The sequence below is a fragment of the Crinia signifera genome, chromosome 1 (assembly GCF_055691185.1).
Source record: "Crinia signifera chromosome 1, ASM5569118v1, whole genome shotgun sequence".
Taxonomy (NCBI): Eukaryota; Metazoa; Chordata; class Amphibia; order Anura; family Myobatrachidae; genus Crinia; species Crinia signifera.
In genome coordinates, this window is record NC_139217.1 from 222,274,186 (window position 1) to 222,301,409 (window position 27,224).

General features: G+C 43.1%; 1 protein-coding gene across 20 annotated transcripts in view; it reads left to right on the top strand.

Moving 5' to 3' along the window:
• The window catches only part of ADGRL3 (adhesion G protein-coupled receptor L3), a 1,133,398-nt gene that overhangs the window by 810,346 nt on the left and 295,828 nt on the right, over positions 1 to 27,224 (top strand). For all 20 annotated transcript variants that reach the window (XM_083179292.1, XM_083179295.1, XM_083179293.1 and 17 more), the window contains 2 exons: positions 6,885 to 6,951; positions 9,485 to 9,576. In XM_083179292.1, the coding sequence (XP_083035418.1) occupies positions 6,885 to 6,951; positions 9,485 to 9,576 (159 nt within the window). The remainder of the gene's footprint in view (positions 1 to 6,884; positions 6,952 to 9,484; positions 9,577 to 27,224) is intronic.

Below are 27,224 nucleotides of genomic sequence, written 5' to 3' on the forward strand. Positions count from 1 at the left end.
AGCACACATGGCCAATAAAGTTGATTGATTGATTCATATATATATATATATATATAATTATTATTTATATACATTTGGTCTGTCTATAATACTTTCACTGACCAGGCATATACTGGGTCACCTAAGTGTCCACCTCTGTGCTTTGCTCCGCCCCTCTGGAAACCCCCTTCTGAAAATCCTGCGTTTGCCCCGTGAATGAAGGGCTTTGTCCACAAGTCTAAAACACTTAGGAGAATCACTACATTTTAGCATTCTCCACATCCTTAACATTCTCCAGCTGCTTTTGCAAAAGCCTTATGAGGGTAATGACCTGAGTCAAGCTGGCAGTGTCTGAACTGACTTCATGACGGACGCACCGACAGACGGCAGCAAAAAACACTCACGATCTGCATGTGATTGAGGGTCGGTCAGCCTGGGATTGACGGATCCTACCTGCAGCACGTAGGACCAAAAATGCGACCAAACGAGTGGCGTGTACGCGCATCGGATCGGAATCGGATCAAAGAAATGACAAAAAAAAAACAAAAGTACATACAATCTGCATACAACCGGTCAAAATTGGATCTAAATTGATAGGATCGGGCCCTAGTCGTCCTGGTGTGTACCCAGCATATGTCCAACAACAAAATAAGTCTCAAATTGAAATATAATATACAGTTAGCCTCTTAATCAGTAATTCAGCAATATTATGATTTAAACACAGTCCAGTTAGTAATAGTAATTTTCTCACAACTGATCAGTAACCCAAAGTAATAAGCAAACAATGTGGTATGATACACATAGGCCCTTATTCTGGTTGGCTCGATTTTGCACAACTTCACATGGGGTACCTATGTTTTGCATATGCCCATGCGCAGCAGCATTTCTGCGCATGTGTATACGCTGGGTGCATGTGAACTCTGCGAAAAAACGCATCATTGGGTGCACGCTCTCTGCCCTTCGAGGGGGAGGTGGAGAGGGGCATGGAGTGCCGGGCAAGGCCATTACCATATGGGAGTGCCTAGCATTTCATGGGCATTCCCATGAAAATGCCGGGCGTACACATGCAAATGCATTTGTGATGCACGTGTGGGGGGCAGACAGCTGACATAATCGGATGCCAACTACCCACCCAATTCCCTTGAAATTTGCATGCATACCCAAACAATTTTCAGAATCCACCCACTTGCTACATTTGGAAAAACAGCTAAGCCGTGTTTTACATGTTGTGACAAATTGAGAAAAAAAGCCAAGATGTATGTGGACACATGTGTATGTACGAGCGGTCTGGACCATCCTTACATATGCGTGCACTTTCAGCATCATTCGATGGTTGGTGACCATCGAAAGATGGAGGAGGTTCCCACTGGCATGCGAATGGATGTTTATATAAAACATCCATTCACATGCCAGGCAAACAAAACTGGCATGCGAAGGGGGGGCGGGCATTCCACTATTCACAGGGCGGGTTTTGGTTGCCTCGCAAGGGTGCAAATTCCCACCCGAGTCAACCAGAATAAGGGCCATTGCAATAAGCAAAGAATGTTTGTTCCCTCACACAAAACAATAAGCAAGGGAGGTTAATTCCTTAGGCTTAGGACAGTGACAAACTTTCTCCTTTCCTTTATTTGATGTCTTAAGCTTAGCACAGCTGGTATTCTGACACCGCCTTTTCAGTTCCAAATTCAGCCCTGTGTCCAATGGTGGGGGTTTGTGCAAGCACAAATATGCACATGTGCAAATCCCGGGACCAAATGGCTTCAGCGAGTTTCACAGTCGGCAGGCTGTTCGCTCCAGAGGGGCAGGCAGGGGAGGACAGGGGGCTGGAGCAGGGTAACGCCCTGCGTTTTATGGACATCCCCATGAAAACTCTGGACATTCCCCATGGAACGCAGGCAGGCCAATGCCTGCTTAGGGCAGATGGCTGATGTAATGTGACCTCACGTTCCGCCCCCAGCAGAAATTAATTTGCACTCTCTTTAGATTTGGGTGGGGTGTGTTTAAACTGAAATCTAAATTGTAGTGTTTACAATAAAGCAGCCAGTACTGTATTTACCCTACAAAGAAACAAAAAAACTGTTACATTTGCAGCGCACGTTTTTACAAATTTGAGAAAGATTTAGTATTTGCGATTAACTCTGAATCAGGCACTCGCTACAGATGTAGGAAAGCAAAGGAGTTGTCCAATATGCTATCAGGACAGGTTATCATTTGTAGAGATGATTGAGCACAAGTGAGAAGAGATGCGGGTATAGATGGTCGCTGAGTAAGAGTGCTTTAATTGATGTGTGAAAGAAAAGGACTCCACAGAGCTTAAAGCCTAAAGGCAAAGATACTGTACATGCCACACAATTGTTTAGACCAGTGAGGTGCAGTGAGGTTAGGCAGGCACTTTTTGGGACAGTGATAGCGGGGGTTAAGCAGGGACAGTGACTGTGGGGACAGTGACAGCGGGGGACGCGGGACAGTGAAAGCAGGCGACACAGGGACATTCACAGCGGGCGAGACAGAAACAATGAAAGCGGGCGACCAAGGGCACGCTGACACAAACACACACACATTGTAATTGCATACAGGCACTGAAATACACATTCATGGACCAGGGGCCCTCTGTCATCCTCTCCCTACCTGCAGTGCTGCCTTGTAAATGGTCATGCAGTGGGCCCCAGGAGGCTCAGGGAGTCTGGCCGGGTGTCTGGCAGAGTCTGCAGGCCTCCGCACAGGCTGCGCACTGTGTCACAATGCAGGCTTCAATGCTAGACCAGGCTTCCTCTGGCTGGTAGGCTTCCACCTGCAGAAACCCAAGAGCAGGTACCCAACATGACAGGCTGCACTTACCAGCACCACCGGAGCCCCGGTGGCAGTAGAATGGAGCAATTCAGCAGTAAGAGTTTTTATATCTCCACGCTGGGTGCGCACCTTGTCTGGGAGTGGGCCCTTACACGAGACAGCAGCCTCTCCCAGCAGGTAGGCCACAACCTGCAGGAACTCAGGAGCTCCAGTGACAGTAGGAGAGAGTTTGCCAGCTAGGCCAGGCCCAAAAAAAAAAACACTGTTATGGGGTGATCACCCAAATCACCCCCCTTTAAATCCATCCATGGTGAGGGGATGCCGGACCTAATTTTAGAGGCGCCCAGCCCTGGTGTGGATGTGGTGGACCTTATACCCAATCACATTATTATTATTATCCTTTATTTATATGGGGCCACAAGGGTTCCGCAGCACCCAGTTACAGAGTACACATAATCAGTGACTTACAGTTGAAGACAATACAGGACAAATACAGGGTAAATGATTATAGGAACATCAGCCGATTACTGCAACATAAGTATTCAAGTGGCAGCAAATATCATGCTTTGGTGCAGTCGAAGACTACTGAAGTAAGAAAGGATAAGCACAAGAGGTCCCTGCTCGTGAGAGCTTACATTCCAAAGAGGAGGGGCAGACAGACAGGGGTGAACCAGAGGGGTAGACAGGGTAATGAACAGAAGGTTAGGAGGACAGTTTGCTGGGTTTGGTGAAGAAGTGGGTCTTAAGAGCCCATTTGAAGTTCTGTATAGAAGTGGAGAGTCTGAGGGGGAGAGGTAGAGAATTCCACAGTAAGGGAGCATCACGTGAAAAATATTGGAGGTAGGAGTGGGAGGATGTAATATGTCGGCAGGAGAGCCGACGGGTGTTAGCCAAGTGAAGGGGAGGAGTGGGAGTGTAAAGGAATATAAGGTCAGAGATGTAAATGGGAGAGGAGTGGGTGATGGCTTTGTAAGTGATTGTGAGAAGTTTGAATGGAATTCTGAAAGGGAAGGGAAGCCAGTGAAGGGCTTGTAGAAGAGGGGAAGTGGAGGTAGTGCGTTTGGTGAGGAAGATGAGCCGGGCTGCAGCATTGAGGATAGATTGGAGTGGAGACAGGTATTTGTCAGGGATACCAGTTAGGAGGAGATTGCAGTAGTCCAGCCTGGATATGATCAGTGAGTGGATAATGGTCTTAGTGGCATCCTGAATGAGAAAAGGTCTAATTCTGGAAATATTTTTGAGATAAAAATGGCAGGTTTGTGAGAGGCACTGAATATGTGGTTTGAAGGAGAGAGAGGAGTCAATGATTACTCCAAGACAGCATACCTGGGAGCTAGAGGTGATAGTCGTGCTATCAATAGATAATGAGATTGTAGGATGTGAGATTGTGCGGGAGGGTGGGAAGATGATCATCTCAGTCTTGGACATGTCAAGTTTGAGAAAGTGCTGGGACATCCAGGAAGAGATAGCAGAGAGACATTTGGAGATACGAGTGAGGAGAGCGGGGGAAAGGTCAGGGGATGAAAGGTAGATTTGAGTATCATCAACATAGAGATGATATTGGAAGTCAAAATAACGAATGAGCTCACCTAGGCCCTTATTCTAAATCGGACGGTACGGCCCGCGTGCGGCCGTACCGCCGATGTTTTTACTCTGCACATGCGCAGAGGTGAATCTGCGCATGTGCAGCCCCCTTCGCCGCAGACGTATTTCGTCCGCCGCAAAGGGGGCGTGAGAGGCATCATGCCCTCATTTCCCTATGTGTACGCCCCGCGTTTCATGGGCGTTCCCATGCAAACGCGGGGCGTATGCATGGTAATGAGGCCATGACGCAACTCATGGGGGCGGAAAGCTGACGTCGCCGGATGTCAGCTTTCAGCCCCCATACAAGCTACCACACGGACGATTGTCCGTGTGGTCTCAGCTTGCGGGAGCTGCCGCGGCGTGCGGACCTGCCTTCGATGGTCGACGACCATCGAATGCAGGGGGCAGCTCCCACCATGGTGGAGGTGTACGCCTCCACCATTTTTATGCGGATCGCCAGCCGTCCGTGTACGGACGGCCGTGGCGATCCGTAGGGTGGGCGGGGATTGGTTTGTGCGGCCGGAGCCCCGTGTGCGGCTCTGGCCGCACCAACCAGAATAAGGGCCCTAATGAGGATGTAAAGAGAGAAAAGGAGGGGACCAAGAACAGAACCTTGTGGGACACCAACAGTTATTAGAAATGGTGGGGAGGAAGTGTTATGAGAGGATACAGAGAAGGAATGATCAGAGAGGTAAGAGAACAACTAGGAGAGAGCAGTATTATGCAGACCAAGGGAGTGACGGATTTGGAGAAGGAGAGGGTGGTCCACAGTGTCAAATGTAGAAGGTCAAGAAGAATAAGCAGAGAGTAGTGGCCCTTAGATATGGCAGCATGAAGATCATTGCAGACTTTTGTGAGGGTAGTTTCAGGGGAGTGGAGAGAATGGAAGCCATATTGGAATGGGTCAAGCAGAGAGTGGGAGGAAAGAAAGTCAGTGAGGAGGTTGTAGACAATACACTCGAGGAGTTTTATAGGTAAAAGGGAGGAGAGGAGTTGGTAGTTGGAGAGGGTGTTAGGATCAAGGGTAGGTTTTTTAAGAATAGGGGAGAGGAAAGCATGCTTGAAGGCAGATGGGACAGTGAGAGGGAGAGATTGAGAAGGTGGGCAAGATGGGAACAGACAGAAGGAGAGAGGTAGCAGAGGATGTGGGGATAGGGTCAAGTGGGGAGGTGGTGGTGGGAGAGGAATGGATGAGGGCCATAACTTCCTCACCAGATACATGGTAGAAAGATGTCAGAGTTGGTGAGAGGGAAGGGGAGGTGTGGTAAGGGACGGGAGGTGGCTGGTTGCTGGCATTCTGGTGGGATACAATGTCTTGATGTGTCAATCTTGGATGCGAAATAAGTGTCAAAGTCATGAGCAGACAGTGAGGAAGGGAGAAGAGGTGGTGGTGTGCAGAGAAGGGTCATTGGTACAGTGGTACAGAGGACAGTGGTAAAGAGGCATCGGGGGTTGGAAGACTGGGAGGAGATGAGAATTTTGAAGTAAGATTCTTTAGCGAGGGAAAGGGCAGCACTGAAGGGTGAGAGCATAAGTTTGAAGTGGAGCAAGTGACGGGTCATGCTTTCATATAGGCAGAAAGCACGTGTCTGTCACTCAATCACTGCTCTAGGTGCTGCTTCTGCATTTTGAATTGGCTTTTAACAGCCGGATGCTTGGCCACACCCCCTAAAAATTACTAAAATAATATAAAGCAGATACTTATGACCGAATACGTGTCATAGGTATATTTTTTGTATTATTTTATTATGTTAATCATTTATGACTGTCTCCCCTGCCTCCCCTGATGGCACGTCCCTGGTTTAGTCTCTAAACATGTTCAAACTGATAGATTGATCATCAAGTTTCAGATTCTTCTATCACATTCATTTACCAATCTGCAGTAAACCTGACTGTAATACATTTGTAAATGATTGGAAATCCGTTAATGATTACTATAGTGCATTTTGATGTTTACTGCTAATTCCATTTTAAATGTGATAGGTGTAGTCCAAGTTAAGCCCCGTACACACGGGGACCCGGCTCTCTTGCTGAGTGTCGTGATTAATCAAGATGGTTTAGCACACATCGTGGTGCACCCGCGATGCTGTGACAAACAAGGGGAAAACAAACAAGGCAAAAAATAATATATGGTTACTGTAGAAATGATTGTGCTATTTTTTACCGGGTTAGGTTCTTCACATCTACAGTGTCTAGTTCTACAATCAAAGTCGACAACTAATGGTCGACATGGTCAAAAGCTTTAGAGTCAAAAGGTCGACAGGGTCAAAGAGTTGACAGGGCCAATAGATCGACAGTCAACACTCAACAGGGTCAAAAGTTTGACTTTGAAAAGGCCAACAAATGAGTTTTTCATGTTTGTTTTTTGGTGTTTATGTCGACATAGGTCATCATGGACACTTGTCTTGTTCAGATTTATTAACAACAAAATAACTATTGGAGAGTTTAATAACATAGTAAGTGATTAATTGATTAGCGATTATTTTAATACAATTCTGTGCTTTAAGTAATTTGATTTTTTTTTTTTACAGGTGTTGGCTTCGACATGATACATATTTTATTTGGAGCTTTATAGGACCAGCAACTTTGATAATAATGGTAATTTTTTTATTTTATACTTACTGTCTTGAATTGAAAAGAGAGTTACATAATTAATGTAAAGCAGTTTTTTTGCTAAATTAATTTTAACTGCAAGATTTTATGTTCTGAAATAAGGTTTTTGCATGCACTTAAATATAAAACTCATTTTAGCTATGTGGTAGTATGCAGTTTTGGGTGCACAGGCAAACAGTTTTGGAACCACTGAAAAATATAGTTCTGTTTCCAGTGGCGGCTCCTGCCATAGGGCTGCAGGACTGCAGCCCCTCCAGTTAAAATCACAACACCAAAGACACAGACAGACAGCACCAGAGCTCCGATGCTTCTCCCCACGGGCAACCCCCACCCCACCTCCAGAGCTCTGGTGCTGGCTGTGTGTGTCTTTGACACGCTGGTAACCTCCTCTCACCAGGCTTCAAGAAGCAGCAGGGCAGACACAGCAACACCCCAACCCTGTGGAGAGGAGGTCAGCATGTAGTAGATTCCTATTGGAAGCTGCTACTGCTCATCAAACACAGAGCTGGAAACTCCTCCCCCTCTTGGGCTGGAGCGATGACAGCAATAGCTTCCAACAGGAAGCCATTCTGTGCAAATCACCAGAGCTACAGTGCTTCTATGGGCTGCTGTCTGTGCAGCCCAGAAGCAATTCCTCTCCAGTGAGCATGCCCAGACTTTCACTCAGTGTGATGCAGCTGAAGGAAGGTATGCATTGCTCCAGAGAGGTACATGGAAGTTTTTTTTATTTTAATAATATTTGTGTGTAGATCTGTATTAAGAGTATCATTTTGTGTACTTTAATTAATAATAAAGTTATTAAAAGTGTTTATTTTACTCTGTACCTGTGTTTGTGTGCTTATGAGTACATCATTTATTTACAGTAAATGCATACAAACCCTTGTACAGTGCAATAAAACTGATAACCTGCAAATAATTAATGACTGCTTGCAACGAGCAGTACCCAGGAAATTGCAGCCCCCCTTAGGTCTAAAGGCAGGAGCTGCCACTGTCTGTTTCTTACTCTACAAGGTTCTTGGCCAAACAAATAACATTTAGGTGACCTTCTCTCTTTGGGATGTTAACTCTAAGTTTACATCTGGGCTACAGAAACCCACCAAGCAGATTAAGGCAAGCCACCCCAGAACAGCACAATAGTGCAAAGCTATGGTGTGATTGAATGTTAATACGAAAAAATCAAAAGACATGTACTATATCAAAAAGTCATTATTTGAAATGCTGAAAACAAGTAGTATAAGCTACAAAAAATGTAAACTGTTTAAAAAGTGCTAAAATAATTATTGTATTGGAGCAGCATTAAATGAAATGACAACAAACTTGAGTAAAATCTATTATAATATTAATGACATAAAAGACTGTTGTATATTGTCATATTCTGTATGTTAATATGAAATTGTCAGAAGCTTAAGCACTAAAGGTGCCCATACATGGTGGGAGGGTGCTATGTGATGCACGCTCCCGCAGGCTGCACATTGCAGCCCATGCTTTTGAACTAGATCTCGATCACATCCCATCGCATGCGATGTGATCTAGTTCAAAACGCACAGTAATATTGTAACGTGTATGTGCACCTTAAAGCATACCTCCCAACATGACCCATTACATGACAAATTACTCTGCTTCTTGACTTTTTCTCCTAATGTATGATTGCCATCACCTGTGTTGAACAGGTTTACTAATAAGAAAGGTGTTTCTCCACAGGTGATGGCATCATTAATTAAGAGGAAAGTCCAGGAGCAGAGAATTGTGTCCCTCCTGGAGATGGTCATGTTGGGAGGCATGCCTTAAAGCTAGATAACCTCCTGATTTTAATGACAATGTATGATTTTGCAAGAGTTGAAACAAACATGATAACATCCTATTTCTAGAGTACAGTACGCAGCGCAACATGATCTGTTCCTATATGAACTATATCTAATATCATATCCTCCAACATGACCCATACCATTAGGTACAAAATTCTCTTTTCCTGGACTTCCCTCTTAATTTATGATTGCTGTCACCTGTGTTGAACTAGTTCATTTATAAGAAAGGTGTGTCACCACAGGTGATGGCAATCATATAAGTAAGAGGGAAGTCCTGGAACAGAGCATTTTGTACCTAATGGAATGGGTCATGTTGAAGGGTATGTAATGTGTCATAAAGATAGGCAAAATTAACATTTTTAAATAATCGGTGTCATCAGATAATGTACACATATGAAATGGGCTTCAGAAATGCTCATCATAACCGACAAATGTTGTTCAGGAGGTCAGATATGATGAGCAGATCTGACACATTTTTTTAACTATATTATCGTTTTTTTTGGTAATATGTACTCACTGTGCAATAAATGTACCAAGCATCCAAAAATTGTCTGTTTGGCCTGAATACTGCACAGTGTATACCGAATAGAATGCATAGAGACCGCAAACAACAAAACGGAGCACTTGACACATTTCGCCATGGAGTTTGTATGTTGACTGGTGAAATTGACCAGTAGACCGAATCCTATTTAAATATCTCTCTTGTTTTTCAGCTTAATGTCATTTTTCTTGGCATTGCTCTTTTTAAAATGTTTCATCATACGGCCATACTGAAGCCAGACACCGGGTGTCTTGACAATATCAAGTAAGTTGTTTACATCTTTCATAAGACAAATTGTGGCCATAACGTACATAAAAGAAATGATCCCAATAGTTAAGGCAAAATAGTTAAGTTATTTTAAACGCATTAAAGACTGGAAGAGGCAAATTCACAGTTGAATGTATGTCCGTTTTGCAGGTGATCCTTAAATATTCACATCTCATGGGTGTTAAGTGTATGATTTATTGTAGAACTGTGGGTCCTACTGAGTGGTGTGTTTTAGAATCTTTCTTTCAAATGAATCTTTTGCACCAGGAATACCACTGAAGTGACCACAAACTGATATTGATTACATGTATTTGAACTAGCAGATATATAGGTGCAGTGCAGACAGGAGCTAAAAAAGTGGTGGGTACTGATTACATTCCTAGCTGGTTTAATGGGGCATGTCATCCAAGGACACCGAAGGCCATTAATTACAACTTCAAGATGTAGAGGACTGAATGGAAGGGTGGAGAAAAAGTAGGAGGACAGGGCTACCTTCCAATCAGTCACAGTCAGTGGCAGCCCAGCAAATTGGGAAAGGGAGAGAAAGAGAGAGGAAAGGCACAGGTATGTGACTATGGCCCTTATTCAGATCTGATCACAGTACAAATTTGTTCTCAAAATGGGCAAAACCATGTGAAATGCAGGTGGGGTAGATGTAACATGTATAGAGAGAGTTAGATTTGTGTTATTGAGTTATTTTGTTTCTGTGCAGGGTAAACACTGGCAATTTAGATTTTAGTTTCAACACACCCCACACAAATTTAACTCTCTCTGCACATGTTACATCTGTCCCACCTGCAGTACACATGGTTTTGTCCATTTTAAGAACAAATTTGTAGTGCAATCAGATCTGAATAAAGGCCTATATGTATGGCTTTGACTGTATTTATTTAGCAGTGGCAGTTTTTACCTATGGGCTGCAGGGCTGCAGGTAAAATCCACAACTGTTCTCTGCCTAAGTGAAGCCAGATGCAGACCTATAAAAATCGCCTTCTGCACTTGCGCAGAACGAGGACAATACTGTGCATGTGCCGGGCCTGAGACCCTGAATATGCCTCTGGGGGCTGCTGCAAAAGCAGCCCATAAAGGCTGGGGCTAGCACATGTGGAGTACTAAAGAAGCTACTGCGCATGCCCCAGTCCCATGGCGGGGACCAGAACCGAGGACTGGGACAGGGACCAGGATTGGCGGGGACCACTAGCACAGAGGTGGCAGCAGCGGAGGGGGGCCCGCATCATGGCAGTTATCCTCCTATGCAGAGGTAAAAGCCACTGCTGTTTATATTTGTTTGTGTGTGTGTGTGTGTAAGCGTTTGACTGTATGTATGTGTAGAAGTATGTATCTGTGAATTGTGTTTGTATGTATGCATATAACTATAAAGCCGAAACTTGGGTGGGGTTGTGCTTCAAAAGGTTCAAAAGTAAACAGTTATAAGTGGAGGTAAATATATGGTGGTTATAGTTGATGTGTATATGAAATGAAAAATGATTTTGAAAAGATTACACTCTGATGATTTTAAAATTAGATGTAAAGCTTAGTCATAATCATCTAGTATTCATAATTATCAATGAAATGGCCAATAATCACAATAAGTACATGATGACTGTGAGAATCTATTATTTTTCCTTCTCTATGGTAGTGCTATGGTTCCATGATCTGTCCTCCTTATTAGCACTGCTTGTGCATTGTATTTCATTAAGTGCTGGCTGCATGGTCACCGCAGATACAGCAGGTGCCACAAGACTTCTTGGTCATTGTGAGAGCACAGTGGTATTGGTTTTCTGATGCTCGACTTGCTGGCTGGTGAGGAGACTAGATGGTAAATTAGGCACTCAGCTGAAATGAGGCTATTACAATATTAAAGAAACAAAGCGCTCAAAGAGTTATAGAGTAGAAGGGAAGAAAGAGTATGCAATACCAAAAATAATAAAATTAATTGTAGCCAATGTTTACGCTCTTTTGTGTACAGTAAGTGCAAATGTCCTTTCAGTAGCCCTAAAACCCAGGAAAAATACTTATAATTCTATTATCTATCTGTCCCTTACTGTGTTAAGTGGGAATCTTGTAGTAGCGTCTTCTCCCTTTGCTGTTAAAAAAAAAAAAAAATATATATAAAAAAGAAATATAACTAAAGATTATTTTTTATTTATTTTGGTTATCATTTTTGGTGCAGGTTTATAATTTAAATCAAAATCTATTTTGAGACCTTGAGGGTGTAAAGTTTTTAGATAGAAAATCCATCTTGTCTTGCACGGGACCCGAACAGCAAAGTGAGAAGACGCTACTACAAGATCCCCGCTTAGATAGATAGATAGACAGATATAAGTTGTTCTTTCTCCTCTTCTACTTTGTAACTCTTTGAGCACTTTGTTTCTTTATCATTGAAATAGATCCCACTTACCCCTAACAGAGCTACCTGTACAAACAAATTATTCCAAGGTGCGACAAAGAAGCAATTATTTTTTCTATTTTGTTACATTGACCAACTTTTTGCTTTTGCTGCCAGAACTAATTCTATCACCCAGGCAAACAGAAAAAAACTGAGCGATATTTTCTTTATAAAAAAAAAAAAAACACTTACCACAGAAAAAGATGAGCGTTTCTGTGAACAATTTTTAAAACTGGAAAAAAACTATATCCAAGTAATAAAACATTGATGGGAAATAAGCACATTGGAAACATACCTGAAACAAAATATGACTCCCAGAGGGCTAAGGTTACAAAAAAAGGTACTTGTTTCCTAGCTATTTGCTTAGTATGCTATTCTGCGTAGGGAAATCGCATCATATCGCATGGCATGAGCCATTTTAGTGCCGTGCGATGCGATGCGATTTTTTAATGTAGTTTATTCACTGCTCTGTGTGCCCCAGGGGATCGCATTGCACCTCCTGCAAAATCGCATGCGATCGCATGCGATTTTATAGGGTGTGCGATGCCATTACATTAGCTATACAATAATATGATTGTATGTCATACAAAGTGGTTTTACACACCCCCTCACTATCCACGCCACCCCGAAGTGTGGCGATCGCAGCGGAACGCATCCTCCAACTTTTTCATACCCCCACTATCCACGTTGGCGTGGAGTTGATTATATATAGTGTGGCGAACGCAGCTAGCCACCGAGCCCGAAGCGTTGCGAGTGCAGCGAGCCCCACTAGGGGACACGGAATACATGTAAAGTTATCCGTGTCTACACGCCACACTTCGGGCTCGGTGGCTTGCTGCGCTCGCCATATTATATAAAGTCAACTCCACGCCGACGTGGATAATGGGGTTATGAAAACGTTGGAGGACACGTTCCGCCTCCCCTCGCGGGGATCGCTGCGCTCCCCAGGCTACGGGGTGGCGTGGATAGTGGGGGTGTGTGTAAAACATGTATGTCATACAATGATATTATTGTATAGCTAATGTAATGGCATCGCACACCCTATAAAATCGCATGCAATTTTGCGGGAGGTGCGATGCGATCCGATCCCCTGGGGCACATAGAGCAGTGAATAAATTACATGAAAAAATCGCATCGCACGGCACTAAAATGGCCCATGCAATGTGATTTCCCTACGTTTGCGTACGTAGAAAATCTGGGCGCCATGCTAGGAAACAGGTACCATGGAAATGACAAAAAAAAGATGGGAAAACTCAAGGATGACATCCTTGCCCAGAAACAGAAAAAAATCCACAGAGATCTGGAAGAAATTGCATCAAAAATAAAAAGAGCCGACAAATCGTATGAAAATCCATACAAACTAGTAAGAGAATTATTCAAAAAAGGAATGGAGGCTGCAGAAATAGAAGAAAAATGAGAACACCAGATTTTGATGCAGAAAATTGAGGAGAAAAAGATAAGAAGCAGCCAAAGAAAAAGGACACTAGAAACAGAAAACGAAACAGAATATGATACTGATTTTTTAGAAGACATCTGGGAGGAGGAAGAGCCACAAGAATAGACGAAAATACCCTCCAAGAAATCGAGAAACAACCTCTCACCCGGAGAAGGGGGGTCAGGGAAGGCAAAAGGAAGAAGAAACTAAAAACATAGAACAGGAAGACCTCAAAACAAATGGGATATTTAATTTAAGTTCAAAGGAACTAACAAAACATGAAATATCACTCCTAAAAAGGCTTGAAATATGCTCCAAAACTAAACAAATTCAATCTATTTATAGATACACAATGCTTTGTAAGAAAACTTTGCATACATTTTTTTTTTCAAAAATAAAAAAACAGAAATCGGAACAAGAACAAACAGAAAAATACATTCATACAGATTTAAAAAATAACTCAACATTTTATCCTGCTCATATAAAAGGAGCACACATTGAAACTTTTCAAAAAGTAATAGAAAAAGACTGCAACCTACAAGAAAAAAAGAAAATAAAGTTTAACCTCACCAAAGAAGAAAAAGAAGCTGCAAAAAAATTGAACCAAGATAAAGAGAGAATCAAAAAGCCTACAGACAAAGGTGGAGGCCTAGTAGTAATGGACAGAGATCAGTATGAAAAGGAAGTAAAGAGACTGCTAGAAGATAAAGAAACATACAGTACATCAGATTGAAAAGATCCAACTGAAGACTTCCAACAAGTAATAACAAGAATATTAGAAGAAGGAAGAAATATGGGAATAATAAAAAAAAGAATATGACATTATATACAACAAACAACCGAAAATACCCACATTTTATCAGTTACCGAAACTTCATAAAGATGCACAGAACCCACCAGGCCATTCAATTGTGTCTGTATAGACTCAATTACATCTAATTTATCAAAATATATTGACAGCTTCATACAGGGACTGGTCATACAACAAAGAAGCTATGTCAAAGACACAATACACATCTTACAGTATTTAGATACGGTGAAATGGAAACCAAACATGACACCATGCACAAGTGACATTAAGTCCTTATATACCCCTATAGACCACCAATTAGGACAGAATGCAACAAGACACTCTCTGTCCACAATGACTGAACTTCCAAACGAACTAATCAACTTCCTGATGGAAAACATCGACTTTATTCTAAAACATAACTTCTTTTGGTCACATGGCGAGTTCTTTAAACAGATCAAAGGGACCGCAATGGGGACAGCTTTTGCCCCATGTTACGCCAATCTGTTCGTAGCCCACTGGGAGAAAGAGAAGATCTGGAACAAATACAAAAAATATATAAAAGATTGGAAAAGATATATTTTCTATGGGATGGACCAGACTCAGAATTAAAATAATTCCTACTTTACATGAATGAGAACAACATCCTATTGTTACGCTTGCCGTAAGGCACAGTGTGATGGTAACCTGGAACCGAGAACGGGAATTCAGGCGTGAGCCCGCAGCCGGGACCGCCGGTTAGGACGGCCACAGCGAACCCTATACTAACTCTGTTGAGTACCCCGGGCAGATGACCAATCCCTGCGGGAACTAGGCTTCACCTGTGGCCGCCGCGTTCGAAGGAGCGAGTTAGGCCCGCTCCAACCCCGATGCAGCTAGGTCTATGAATGGACAAAGGAGAAGTGATCATCAGGGGTAACTCAAAAGGAAATACTAACTACCGGGCCTGACTGAAAGGTAACCCCTGTCTGCCGGCACCAGGCCAATAACGGGAATACGACCCAGTCGCAGACACCAGGAGAACTAAACGGGGAATCTCCAAAAGAATACAATATAATGCCAGACAGTGAATCCCCAAAACCCCCAAACAGGAGTGGAAAGGCAGGGAAGGCCCTGCCTAGGACAGTCAGGAAAGAGAAAGCAAAATCCAGAGCAAGGGTAAAAGACTGATGGAATGAGGTTCTGAATTAGGCCCACGGCGGGGCAGGTCCGATGCCCCAGCAGGGGAGCGGAACCAGTATGGACACAGGCAGATAAGAGACAAGGAGCTCGGAGGCTCCACAGAATGAACCAGGCTCCAAAGGAGCACTTACTTGACCCCAAGATCTACAGTGGAGCTGCACAGGTCACCGGAGATCTGCAGAGGAGCTGACATCCAGCGATGGACAGGCAGGGAGACAAGAGATCTCTATGAAGGGATCCAGGGGGACAGGTGAGCGCTGGAATGCGCCAGGGACCGGGCAGGCGTATGGGAACGCTATAACCGGCGTCTGTGCCAAGCAGACGCCGGCTTCTTATTTGAATTTAGCACCGCCTGCATGACGTCAGGCGCGCCGTGCGGGTGCTGCTGCCGGGCGGAAGTTCGGGGACGTTGCTTAGCAACGCCCCGACGCCCGAGCTGAGAGGGAGTCTTGGAACGCTGCCGAGCAGCATCACCAGCCTCACAGCCCCGCTCTCCATCCGCCGACCGTCCGGGTACTGGAGATACCGGACGGCGGCGTGTAACAGTACCCCCCACCCTTGAGGAAGGGTTAACAAACCCTTACCCCCAAGTTTATCAGGGAACTCCCGAAAAAAAATCCTTTTGAGGTTGGGTGCATGAAGATCCCTGTCAGGAACCCATGACCTTTCCTCTGGACCGAATCCTCTCCAGTGTACCAAGAACTGCAAAGAACCTCTCACGAACTTGGAGTCCAGAATTTTCTCTACCGGGAACTCCTGTTGTCCCCGCACCATCACTGGGGAGGATCCAGCGCCACTCCTGCGAGGAAATTTTTGAGAAAAGAACACCGGCTTAAGCAGGGAAGCATGGAATGTATTGGCAATCTTAAGGGATTTGGGTAGAGACAGGCGGAAAGCTACCGGATTTACCCTCTTGATGATCTGAAAGGGACCGATAAATCGAGGCCCCAACCTTGCTGAAGGTTGGTGAAGCTTGATGTTACGGGTCGAAAGCCAGACCCAGTCACCAACCTTAAAACGACAAGGACGTCTGGACCTGTCTGCCGATACTTTCTCCCGTAATGCGGCCTCCTTGAGAGCAACGTGAATACTCCTCCAAATGACTCTAAGCCGAGAGGCCGACGAAGAACCCGAGCCGGACGCTTCAGGACCTAAAGAGTTGGCTCGCGGATGGAACCCATACACTGCAAAGAACCGCTTGCAAATTCCGCAAGCGGTAAGAAACTTGCCCAATCATTCTGTAATTTGGACACAAAGCATCTCAGGTATTGTTTGAGAGACTGGTTCAATCGCTCAGTTTGTCCGTTGGACTGTGGGTGGAAAGCCAAAGTCAGGCTGGTCTTAACTTTTAATGCTGTGCAAAAGAGCCTCCAAAACTGCGCCACAAATTGTGGACCGCGATCGGACACAATATCTGAGGGTAGACCGTGCAACCTAAAAATATGCTGCAGGAACAGAGTTACCAACTCCTTGGCTGATGGCAATTGTCTCAAAGCCACAAAGTGTGCCATCTTAGAAAACCTGTCTATAACGACCCAAACCACCTGACATTGAGCCGATACAGGTAATCCTACAATAAAATCCATCGCCAAGTGTGACCAGGGTCTGACAGGAACGGATAAAGGGACAAGTTCCCCGACAGGCCGCGACCTAGGAACCTTATGTTGAGCACAACCTTGGCAGGATAATACAAACTCCCGGGTGTCTCGTGACATACCCGGCCACCAAGCAACACGGGAAAGGAGTTTCAAGGTTTTGAAGACCCCTGGATGCCCAGCCAATTTGGAATCATGAAACTCAGAAAGGACCCTGCGTCTAAGAGATGGAGGAACAAATAACTTGTTGGTGGGGGTTTGGGCCGGCGCCTGACTCTGCGCTTGACGGATGAGACCCTCCAGAGTCTATTGGGCTCCTGCATGGATACAAGACGTGGGCACTATGGAAGTCTTGCTGGCCTTGTCATCGCATTGGGGAAGAAAACACCGAGACAGTGCGTCAGCTCTGACGTTTTTTGAGCCCGGTCTATAAGAGATCACAAAATTATTAAAGCGCATAAAAAACAGCGCCCAACGAGCCTGTCGGGCGTTAAGCCTCTTAGCTGTCTCAATATATTGCAGATTCTTGTGATCCGTGAGAACGAGAATCTGATGAATTGCTCCTTCCAACCAATGGCGCCACTCATCAAAGGCCCATTTGATGGCAAGCAATTCTCTGTTTCCAACATCATAGTTGGCCTCTGCCTGTGAAAACTTCCTGGACATATACGCACAGGGATGTAAATCCAGTAATTTCGGATCTCTTTGGGATAACACTGCTCCCGCCCCGACTTCGAAGGCTTCCACCTCCACAATGAAGGGAAGGTCAGGATCAGGATGCCTCAGAACCGGAGCCGAGACAAATGCTTGCTTCAGGGATTCAAAGGCCTGCACAACCCGAGGAGACCATTGAGATGGATCGGCACCTTTTTTGGTTAAAGCCACCAATGGCGCAACAATAGAAGAAAAAGAATAAATGAAACGTCTATAATAATTGGCAAAGCCAAGAAAACGTTGGATTGCCTTCAGACTGGTAGGTCGGGCCCAATCTACCACTGCTTGAAGTTTCTTGGGGTCCATTTGAAAACCCTGGGAGGAAATAATATAACCCAAAAAAGAAACCTGTGTGACTTCAAACTCACATTTTTCTAATTTGGCAAATAACTGATTTTTTCTCAGTCTTTGCAGGACCTGCCGAACCTGACTTCTATGTGATCTTAAATCTTGTGAGAAAATCAAGATGTCGTCTAAATAAACGACTACGAAGTGGCCCAAAAAATCACGAAGGACATCATTGATAAAATCCTGAAAAACAGCGGGCGCATTAGAGAGGCCAAAGGGCATAACCAAATACTCATAATGCCCCGTCTGAGTACTGAAAGCTGTTTTCCACTCGTCGCCTTCCTTGATCCTAATAAGATTGTATGCCCCTCTGAGATCAATTTTAGAAAAGACCGTAGCGGATCTTAATTGGTCAAAAAGTACCGTAATTAAAGGAAGGGGATAGGTGTTTTTCACCGTGATTTTGTTTAAGGCACAAAAATCAATACAAGGCCTTAAGGAACCATCCTTCTTGGCCACAAAAAAAACCCCTGCACTGAGAGGGGACTTAGACGGGCGGATGAACCCTTTCTTGAGACTCTCCTGTACGTATTCATCCATCGCCTTCGTCTCCGGGATAGATAAGGCGTACAATCTACCCTTGGGTAAAGGAGAATTGGGAATTATCTTGATGGCACAATCGTATGGACGATGGGGCGGAAGACTGTCCGCTTTCCCTTTGGAAAAAACATCCGCAAAATCCTGATAAGGGGAAGGTATCCCAGAGAGGGAGACGGAAGCCACCAAGACCGACGTATGAAGACAATGCTGTTTACAATAAGGACTCCAATGGGCAATCTGCGCCGAACTCCAGTCAATAATGGGATTATGGGAACGAGAGGACAAGAAGTTAACAAAAATGAAATATGCTCCCTATGGAATAATCCAACAGTCATCGAGACTGAGGGAGTTTGAAAAGAAATAGCTCCATTGGACAAGATATTCCCATCTAAACCCCGAAGGGTAACCAGGCCTTGGAGTTTTAAATGAGGAATGCCCAATTCCTGGGCTAAACTGATATCCAGGAAATTTCCGGCTGCACCACTATCAATAAATGCAGTCCCGGAAAATTGGTGTTCCTGAAAAGAAATGCTACATGGCACTAATACAGAATCGTGAGAGGAAAATAATTGCAGGCCTAAGTGAACCCTCTCCTCGTTCACTTGGCCAAGGCTTTTACTGGCCTATTGGGACAGTTCTTAAGGACATGACCTTTATTGCCGCAATATAAACAAAGACCTGTAACCAACCTACGAGTTCTCTCCTCTGGAGAGATACGAGTCGCCCCAATTTCCATGGGTTCGTCAATCTCCTCCGGAACAAGAGGAACATAGGGAAGAGACCGAGCTTGAGCGCCCTGCTCCGACCTCCGCTCCCGGAGACGACGGTCAATCTTAATGGCCAGTTCCATCAGTTTGTCAAGGGAACTAGGTACGGGATACTGGATAAGGCTATCCTTGATGATGTCAGACAGGCCACAGCGGAACTGACTCCGTAAAGCAGGGTCATTCCACCCGCAATCATTCGACCAACGGCGGAATTCTGTACAATATACTTCCGCGGGGTTCTTCCCTTGTTTAAGGGCTCGCAGATGAGTCTCCGCGGAAGCCTCTCTATCAGGGTCATCATACAGTAACCCTAAAGAACTAAAAAAGTTGGCAACCGAGGATAAGACCGGACTGTCAGAGGGAAGCCCAAAGGCCCAGGTTTGCGGGTCCCCCTGTAATAAAGATATCACCAGGCCTACCCGTTGCGACTCTGAACCAGAGGATTGGGGTCGAAGTCTGAAATACAACTTACAACTCTCCCTAAAGTTGAAAATAGCCCTCCGATCCCCAGAGAATCGATCGGGCAGGTTCATCTTGGGTTCTAATACCCCTGACTCTGGAGGACGCGTCCTCTGCTCCTGGGAGTTTACCTTAAGAGACAGATCCCGGACCATTTGGGTTAACCCCTGGATTTGATCCGAGAACGTCTGAGGAGTAGGATTCATAGTACACCCACGGAAATTCAAAACAAGAAATTTGTTATATAAACCTCCTTTATATAACCTGTTTGGCCGGTTATAATGTTACGCTTGCCGTTAGGCACAGTGTGATGGTAACCTGGAACCGAGAACGGGAATTCAGGCGTGAGCCCGCAGCCGGGACCGCCTGTTAGGACGGCCACAGCGAACCCTATACTAACTCTGTTGAGTACCCCGGGCAGATGACCAATCCCTGCGGGAACTAGGCTTCACCTGTGGCCGCCGCGTTCGAAGGAGCGAGTTAGGCCCGCTCCAACCCCGATGCAGCTAGGTCTATGAATGGACAAAGGAGAAGTGATCGTCAGGGGTAACTCAAAAGGAAATACTAACTACCGGGCCTGACTGAAAGGTAACCCCTGTCTGCCGGCACCAGGCCAATAACGGGAATACGACCCAGTCGCAGACACCAGAACTAAACGGGGAATCTCCAAAAGAATACAATATAATGCCAGACAGTGAATCCCCAAAACCCCCAAACAGGAGTGGAAAGGCAGGGAAGGCCCTGCCTAGGACAGACAGGAAAGAGAAAGCAAAAGCCAGAGCAAGGGTAAAAGACTGATGGAATGAGGTTCTGAATTAGGCCCACGGCGGGGCAGGTCCGATGCCCCAGCAGGGGAGCGGAACCAGTATGGACACAGGCAGATAAGAGACAAGGAGCTCGGAGGCTCCACAGAATGAACCAGGCTCCAAAGGAGCACTTACTTGACCCCAAGATCTACAGTGGAGCTGCACAGGTCACCGGAGATCTGCAGAGGAGCTGACATCCAGCGATGGACAGGCAGGGAGACAAGAGATCTCTATGAAGGGATCCAGGGGGACAGGTATTTGGCGCCACCTGCATGACGTCAGGCGCGCCGTGCAGGTGCTGCTGCCAGGCGGAAGTTCGGGGACGTTGCTTAGCAACGCCCCGACGCCCGAGCTGAGAGGGAGGCTTGGAACGCTGCCGAGCAGCGTCACCAGCCTCACAGCCCCGCTCTCCATCCGCCGACCGTCCGGGTACTGGAGATACCGGACGGCGGCGTGTAACACCTATTCCTATGGGATGAACCAGACTCAGAATTAAAATAATTCCTACTTTACATGAATGAGAACAACATTTACCACAAGCAGAGAAACTGTAATATACTTGGACCTAGAAATATACATCACAGAAAATAAGATATACACCAGAAATCATATCAAAGAAGTCAGTGGGAACAATGCACTTTCCATGAAAAGCAATCACCATTCAAGTTAGCTCAATAACATTACAAAATGGGGGATTTGTTATACAATTTTTGCGCTGGATAGACCAGAGCTGCTTGGTACACCAAAAAACAAGTTTCACCAAAACTTGAAGAAAAGATAAATACAAACAAAAAAGATTTTTAGTGTTCCATGCGCTGAGGTAGTAAGTGTATGAGATGAACTTACACTAATTAAATTTTAGAGTCCACAACCATATATAGGATCCTGATATGCCCAGGAAAATTCTGTTGTCAACTCCACTGCTTAAAACGGAAACAAAGATAAGGTGTCATAAAGATAAAGGTGCTCAATGCATTTCAGACCATAGGGTCCTTCATCAGGAGCAATGCTCCTGATGAAGGACCCTATGGTCTGAAATGCATTGAGCAAACCGTACCCCTGGCTTGAGGAACGTACACACGCTTTTTGGGAGACAATCTCTGAACCCGCTGACCACTACTGCCGGCTATCGGACACATCGTTTGTATATCCATCTGTGGCTTTGGGTGAGATCCCCCCCGTCTTGTTATCACCGGCTGGTGATGATATGCTATATGTAACCCTATCCTTGTGAGTGCATTTATTAATAAACTGTACCCCCCTGTACAAAAGGTGTTGCACTATGTCTCATCTCTTTTGATAAGGGTGCTGTTTGGAAAAAGTGGAGTTAAACCACGCACTACCTTGGACATATCAGGATTCATTTTGGGCTCTATCTGGCAATACTGTTGTCATCGTGTGAGATCCCCCCATCATCTATCACCGGCTGGTGAATATATGCTTTATGACACCTTATCTTTGTTTCCGTTTTAAGCAGTGGAGTTGACAACAGAATTTTCCTGGGCATATCAGGATCCTATATATGGTTGTGGACTCTAAAATGTAATTAGTGTAAGTTCATCTCATACACTTACTACCTCAGCGCATGGAACACTAAAAATCTTTTTTGTTTGTATTTAGCTCAATAACATTGGCATCCAGACGGTCTCCATAACAACATATCCATGCACACGCTGTGCGCTCCACAAAGGACCAATATCAGAAGACTTCCGCATTCCACAAGGGCGACGCCGATGTCCGTGATGAGATCTGCGCTCCAAAGAAACAACTTCCGCATACCAAAGGCAGAGAGTGTGATAGCGCTGTTCCCCCCCACCCACCCACTCCCTCCCCATCTGCATTAATTGTATTGTGTATTTTTTATATTTATATTTTGTGTTTTATACAAAACTTCTATATATTCTTAAATAGCAGTGTTGACTCAATTTTGTTTAATGTGTCTCAGTGTGTACTAATCGATATAGGAGCGTACCACCCCCTGATATTATATATAAATCCAATTAAATCCAAACTAATCCAAATGGATCTGATTTTATATAAGAATGAAATTATATCAATTTATATTATTCACTACGCTTAATTTAGAATGCATTTTAGAGCTAATACCCAATGACCATTTAGGAGCATAAGTACATATCATTACCTATATAACTTAGATATTTTATCAATTTGTTGAAGTCTAATTTTTTGTGTACATATTTAAAAAAATTATAGATAATATTTAATAATAACTAATATTACATATGGACAATCGTACTTAATATGATATCATTTATGTCTCAAGGATGAGCCATGGATGCAGTGTCTTTCTTTTACCGTCATTAATATGAATTAGATAATATACACAATAGAAAGTGGTACATGGTTTTTTTTCTGATGAGGACAAATAAGTTAACATTATATTGCCATATTATTTGTATACCAATGTATTATGTAGTGGAACTTAGACATGTTCTTTTACATATATGAACTGTGTAAGGGAAGTACACAAAAAAAAAATGGTATGACATTATTATTATCATAGTAAAGGCACATTCATTAGAAATATAACACCCCATTAATCCTAATGCACAAAACATAATAGGACCCATTTTAAAACACAATACAATAATAATTTGTACAATCAAATTTTACATATCAAGAAAATTAGTGCATTATCAGCGTGGCTGCAGCATGTCGCATCTAGGGATATTTGAATACTCTGATGATTTCTTAGAGCGGTGTATGTTCTTTTTTAATTATAAAAATGGAGTGATTACAATATTTTCATTAAGGCCTCTGGGGGCCAATGTATCCAGAGAGAAGATCCAGAATGATTCTCTCATGGTTAACTGTTTTTCTCTATCACCTCCCCTAGGGTTCTCCTTGACATGCTCCAGCACAGAGAATTTAAATGTACTAATGTCTGAATTGTGCTTTTGTTCAAAATGCCTGGGGAGGCTATGTGTTTGAACTTTTCTTTTAATGTTACGCAGGTGTTCCTTAATCCTAATCTTTAAGTTTCTTTTCTCCCACGTACGACATGCCGCAGCCACACTTTACAATATACACCACATATGTTGAATTACATGTTACCACACTATTCATTTTGTAATCTCTTTTTAAGTGGTCTGGTATGTTAGGGCCTTGTTTTTCAATGTGTCTACAGCAAATGCATTTGTTGCAGGGATATAAACCCCTACGGTCAAATACATTTATTTGTGCGTTTGTGTTTAAAACTTCTACTTGTTTAAATTGGCTGGGGGCTAGGATACTTTTTAGATTTTTTGCCTTTCTATATACTATATCAGGTTTGGCAGGGAGGTGTGGACCCAGGATAGGATCCATTTGTAACAGATGCCAATGTTTTACAATGCATCTTTTTATGTGTTTATTTTCTTGGCTGTACTGCGTAATAAACGGTCTCATCTTTTTGGAAGGTTGTTTAATTTTTGTTTCCAAAAGATCTTGTCTTTTTAGTGCAGCTGCTCTTTCTTGATCCTTGAGGAGGTCTACACTTTTGTAACCTTTTTCAATAAAATTCTGTAACAATGTTTCAGATTGTTCCCAATACGTTTGTGTTGAACTGCAGTTCTTCCTAATTCTAACGAATTGGGCATCGGGTACATTGGTTTTCCATTTGTCCAAATGGCAACTGTTAGCTGGTATGTAACTGTTAGCATCAGTTTTTAAAAAAAAGGTTTTAGTATAGATCTTATTTTCTAAGTCGGTGGTCAGTACAATATCCAGAAAGTCGATTTCGACCTTATGTTCCTTATGGGTAAACCTCAGGTTGTATTCGTTACTCTGTAAGTTCAGGATAAATGTTTCTAGGCTGGTTGTATCTCCTTCCCATATAACTATTAAATCATCAATATATCTATTATATAATTTAATGTTATTGATTTTATAACAATCGCCATCATATAGTGTAGTTTACTATCCATAAAAATGTGTGCGTATGATGGCGCAAATTTGGTGCCCATCGCCGTTCCCTGTTTCTGGACATAATGGACCTTATCAAATTCAAAATGATTATGATTAAGTACGAAGGAGATTCCATCCAATATGAATGATCTCTCATTCATGGTTACACGTGGGTCATTTAGTAATACATTTCTAACTGCTTCAAGCCCTTTGGAATGGGGTATGCAGGTATAGAGGTCCTGAACATCTATAGTGGCCCATCTAAACGTAGGTTCCCAACTAAAACTCTCCAGTTCTCGTAATATTTGGGTGGAATCTTTTAAATAAGATTTTTGTCTTTTAACATAAGGTTGTAGGCGTAAGTCCAAATAATGTGACAAGTTGGCTGTTAGTGATTCCATTCCCGCAACAATAGGGCGGCCAGGTGGATTTGTTTTATCCTTATGGATCTTGGGAATATGGTACAGTATGGGAATTATGGGATTTTTTACATAAAGGAAGTCAAACTCCTTTTTGCAGATAATACCATCCTTATGAGCCTTATACAGTAGAACATATAGTTCATCTTTGTACATATCAATGGGATTAGAATCCAACTTTTCGTAGGTGTTGGGGTCATTGATTAAATTATGAGCCTCAGACAAGTAATTTGTCCGGTCTTGTATTACAACCGCTCCCCCCCTTGTCTGCAATTTTAATTACTATCCCCTCATCATTTTTCAGCTCCTTGACTGCTTTCTGTTCTTGGTGTGTGAGGTTGCTGTGCTTAAAGTCTTTTATTTTTAGTTTTTTTAAATCGTCTTTTACCAGTTCGTAAAACATTTCAACATGGGGTCCCTTAGATTTTACCAGGAAAAACTTTGAAGGGAGTGCTACCAAAGGTTTAGATTCCGTATATTCGTTAACAGGGTTTTTTAGAAAGTGTCTCTCTAGAGTTAGCCTTCTAATATACTTATTCAGGTCAACAAATAGGTCAAATTTTTTTGAGTGTTGGTCAGGTGCGAATTTAAGACCCTTACTCAATACCTGGACCTGGGTTTAAGAAAGGGTCTTCTGAGAATGGTTGACGATTCCTGTGTTGTTTGTTCCCTTAGAAAGTGGGTGGTCCTTTTCTTTTTGGGGGAGCTTTCGGCCGCCTCTCTTTTCCCTTCTCCTAGGGACCTTTTCATACTCATTGGGGATTCTAATCTTTGATAGAGCGTTTTTTCCCCTTGTATGTGCAGGAAGATAGTACCTCTTTTTTCTAAAAAATTGTGACCAGGGGAAGGTGATCTTAAACTCTCATATTTGTTATGAGTTTCAGGGTAATATGTTTGTCTCGGTGAAGCATACCTTCTACTTTGTTCTCCTCTGTTATAGTAACAGACAGGGGATCTGTATCTATTTTTTTCATATCTTTGAAATGAATTATTTATTTTATGATATGAATTATGTCTGTAAGGTTGGATTTCTCTGTTATTAGTGAATACCTCATCATTCCTTTCCTTATAGTTCCTAGAGTATTTTCGTGATCGTGAGGGATAGGTATTATAGTTATAATTATTATTGTCCACCTGAGTCCAATAATAGTCTCTTCCTTTTTCATAATCTTGTTTATCTCTTATAAACTTTTTTTGTTTTCTAGAGATAATTTCAGTTTCAAGGTGGTCAATTTTTCCCTGAAGGTCTAATACATCTTTTTTTAAATCCTCGTTGTTCTCAAATTTTGACAGAGAGGATTCTAACTTTTTTATATATCATCCTCGTATTTGTTAAGTTCTTTTTTCCTTTCATTAGTTATAAGGGATATGAGTTTAGTAGAGCAATCATCGAGGACTTTACTCCAATTGCTCATAAATTCGTCATTTTCTTGACCCATGGTAGGTTTCTTGATAATACGTAGGCCTCTAGGGATTCTCCCCACTTCTAGGTATTTTTCTAGGGTGATTAATTCGTACCATACTTTTAGTTCTTTAGATGCCAACTTTTCCATTTGGTTGAGAAGATCATAGTACTCCTTCTCCGATCCCTCCATCTGTTCTCCAATATCATTATCCTCCATAAATATTGTTTTACATTTTTGGTTCCTATTGGACCTATCCCTAAATATGGGCATTTTTAAGCAAGCTGCAGTCTAGAGATGACTTGTAGAACCCACAATACAATGTACAATATCTCTAGAATTTGCGCTATGCAGAGTTGGTCGCTTAATAACACTTGATCCCCTACTAGAGAGATCCAAAAACCAATATCCAAACCAATAGTGTTATATAGTGCCCTGTACAATTTTCAGGATACTTCCTGTCTTTCCTTTGTCTTATAGTACCATAATCACCATAAACATTTTCCAATATAAAACATTTATTTAAAACATTTAAAACAAAGGTTTTGTAATACAGGTGTGTTCTTTGGATTGTGAATCACAATGGTTGTCAACGGTTACCCAACGCATTTTGTCTCTTTGTGAGACTTCATCAGGGGTGAACAGTTTTATAATAGATCTACAATTCCCAATAAACAATCTCCTTGTGGATCACAGGAGTGAAGATATGGTCCAACAAATGACCTACCAAATAATACAAGTTAATACAATTACAATACAATTTATTGGGAATTGTAGATCTATTATAAAACTGTTCACAGCTGATGAAGTCTCACAAAGAGACGAAATGCGTCGGGTAACCGTTGACAACCATTGTGATCCATAATCCAAAGAACACACCTGTATTACAAAA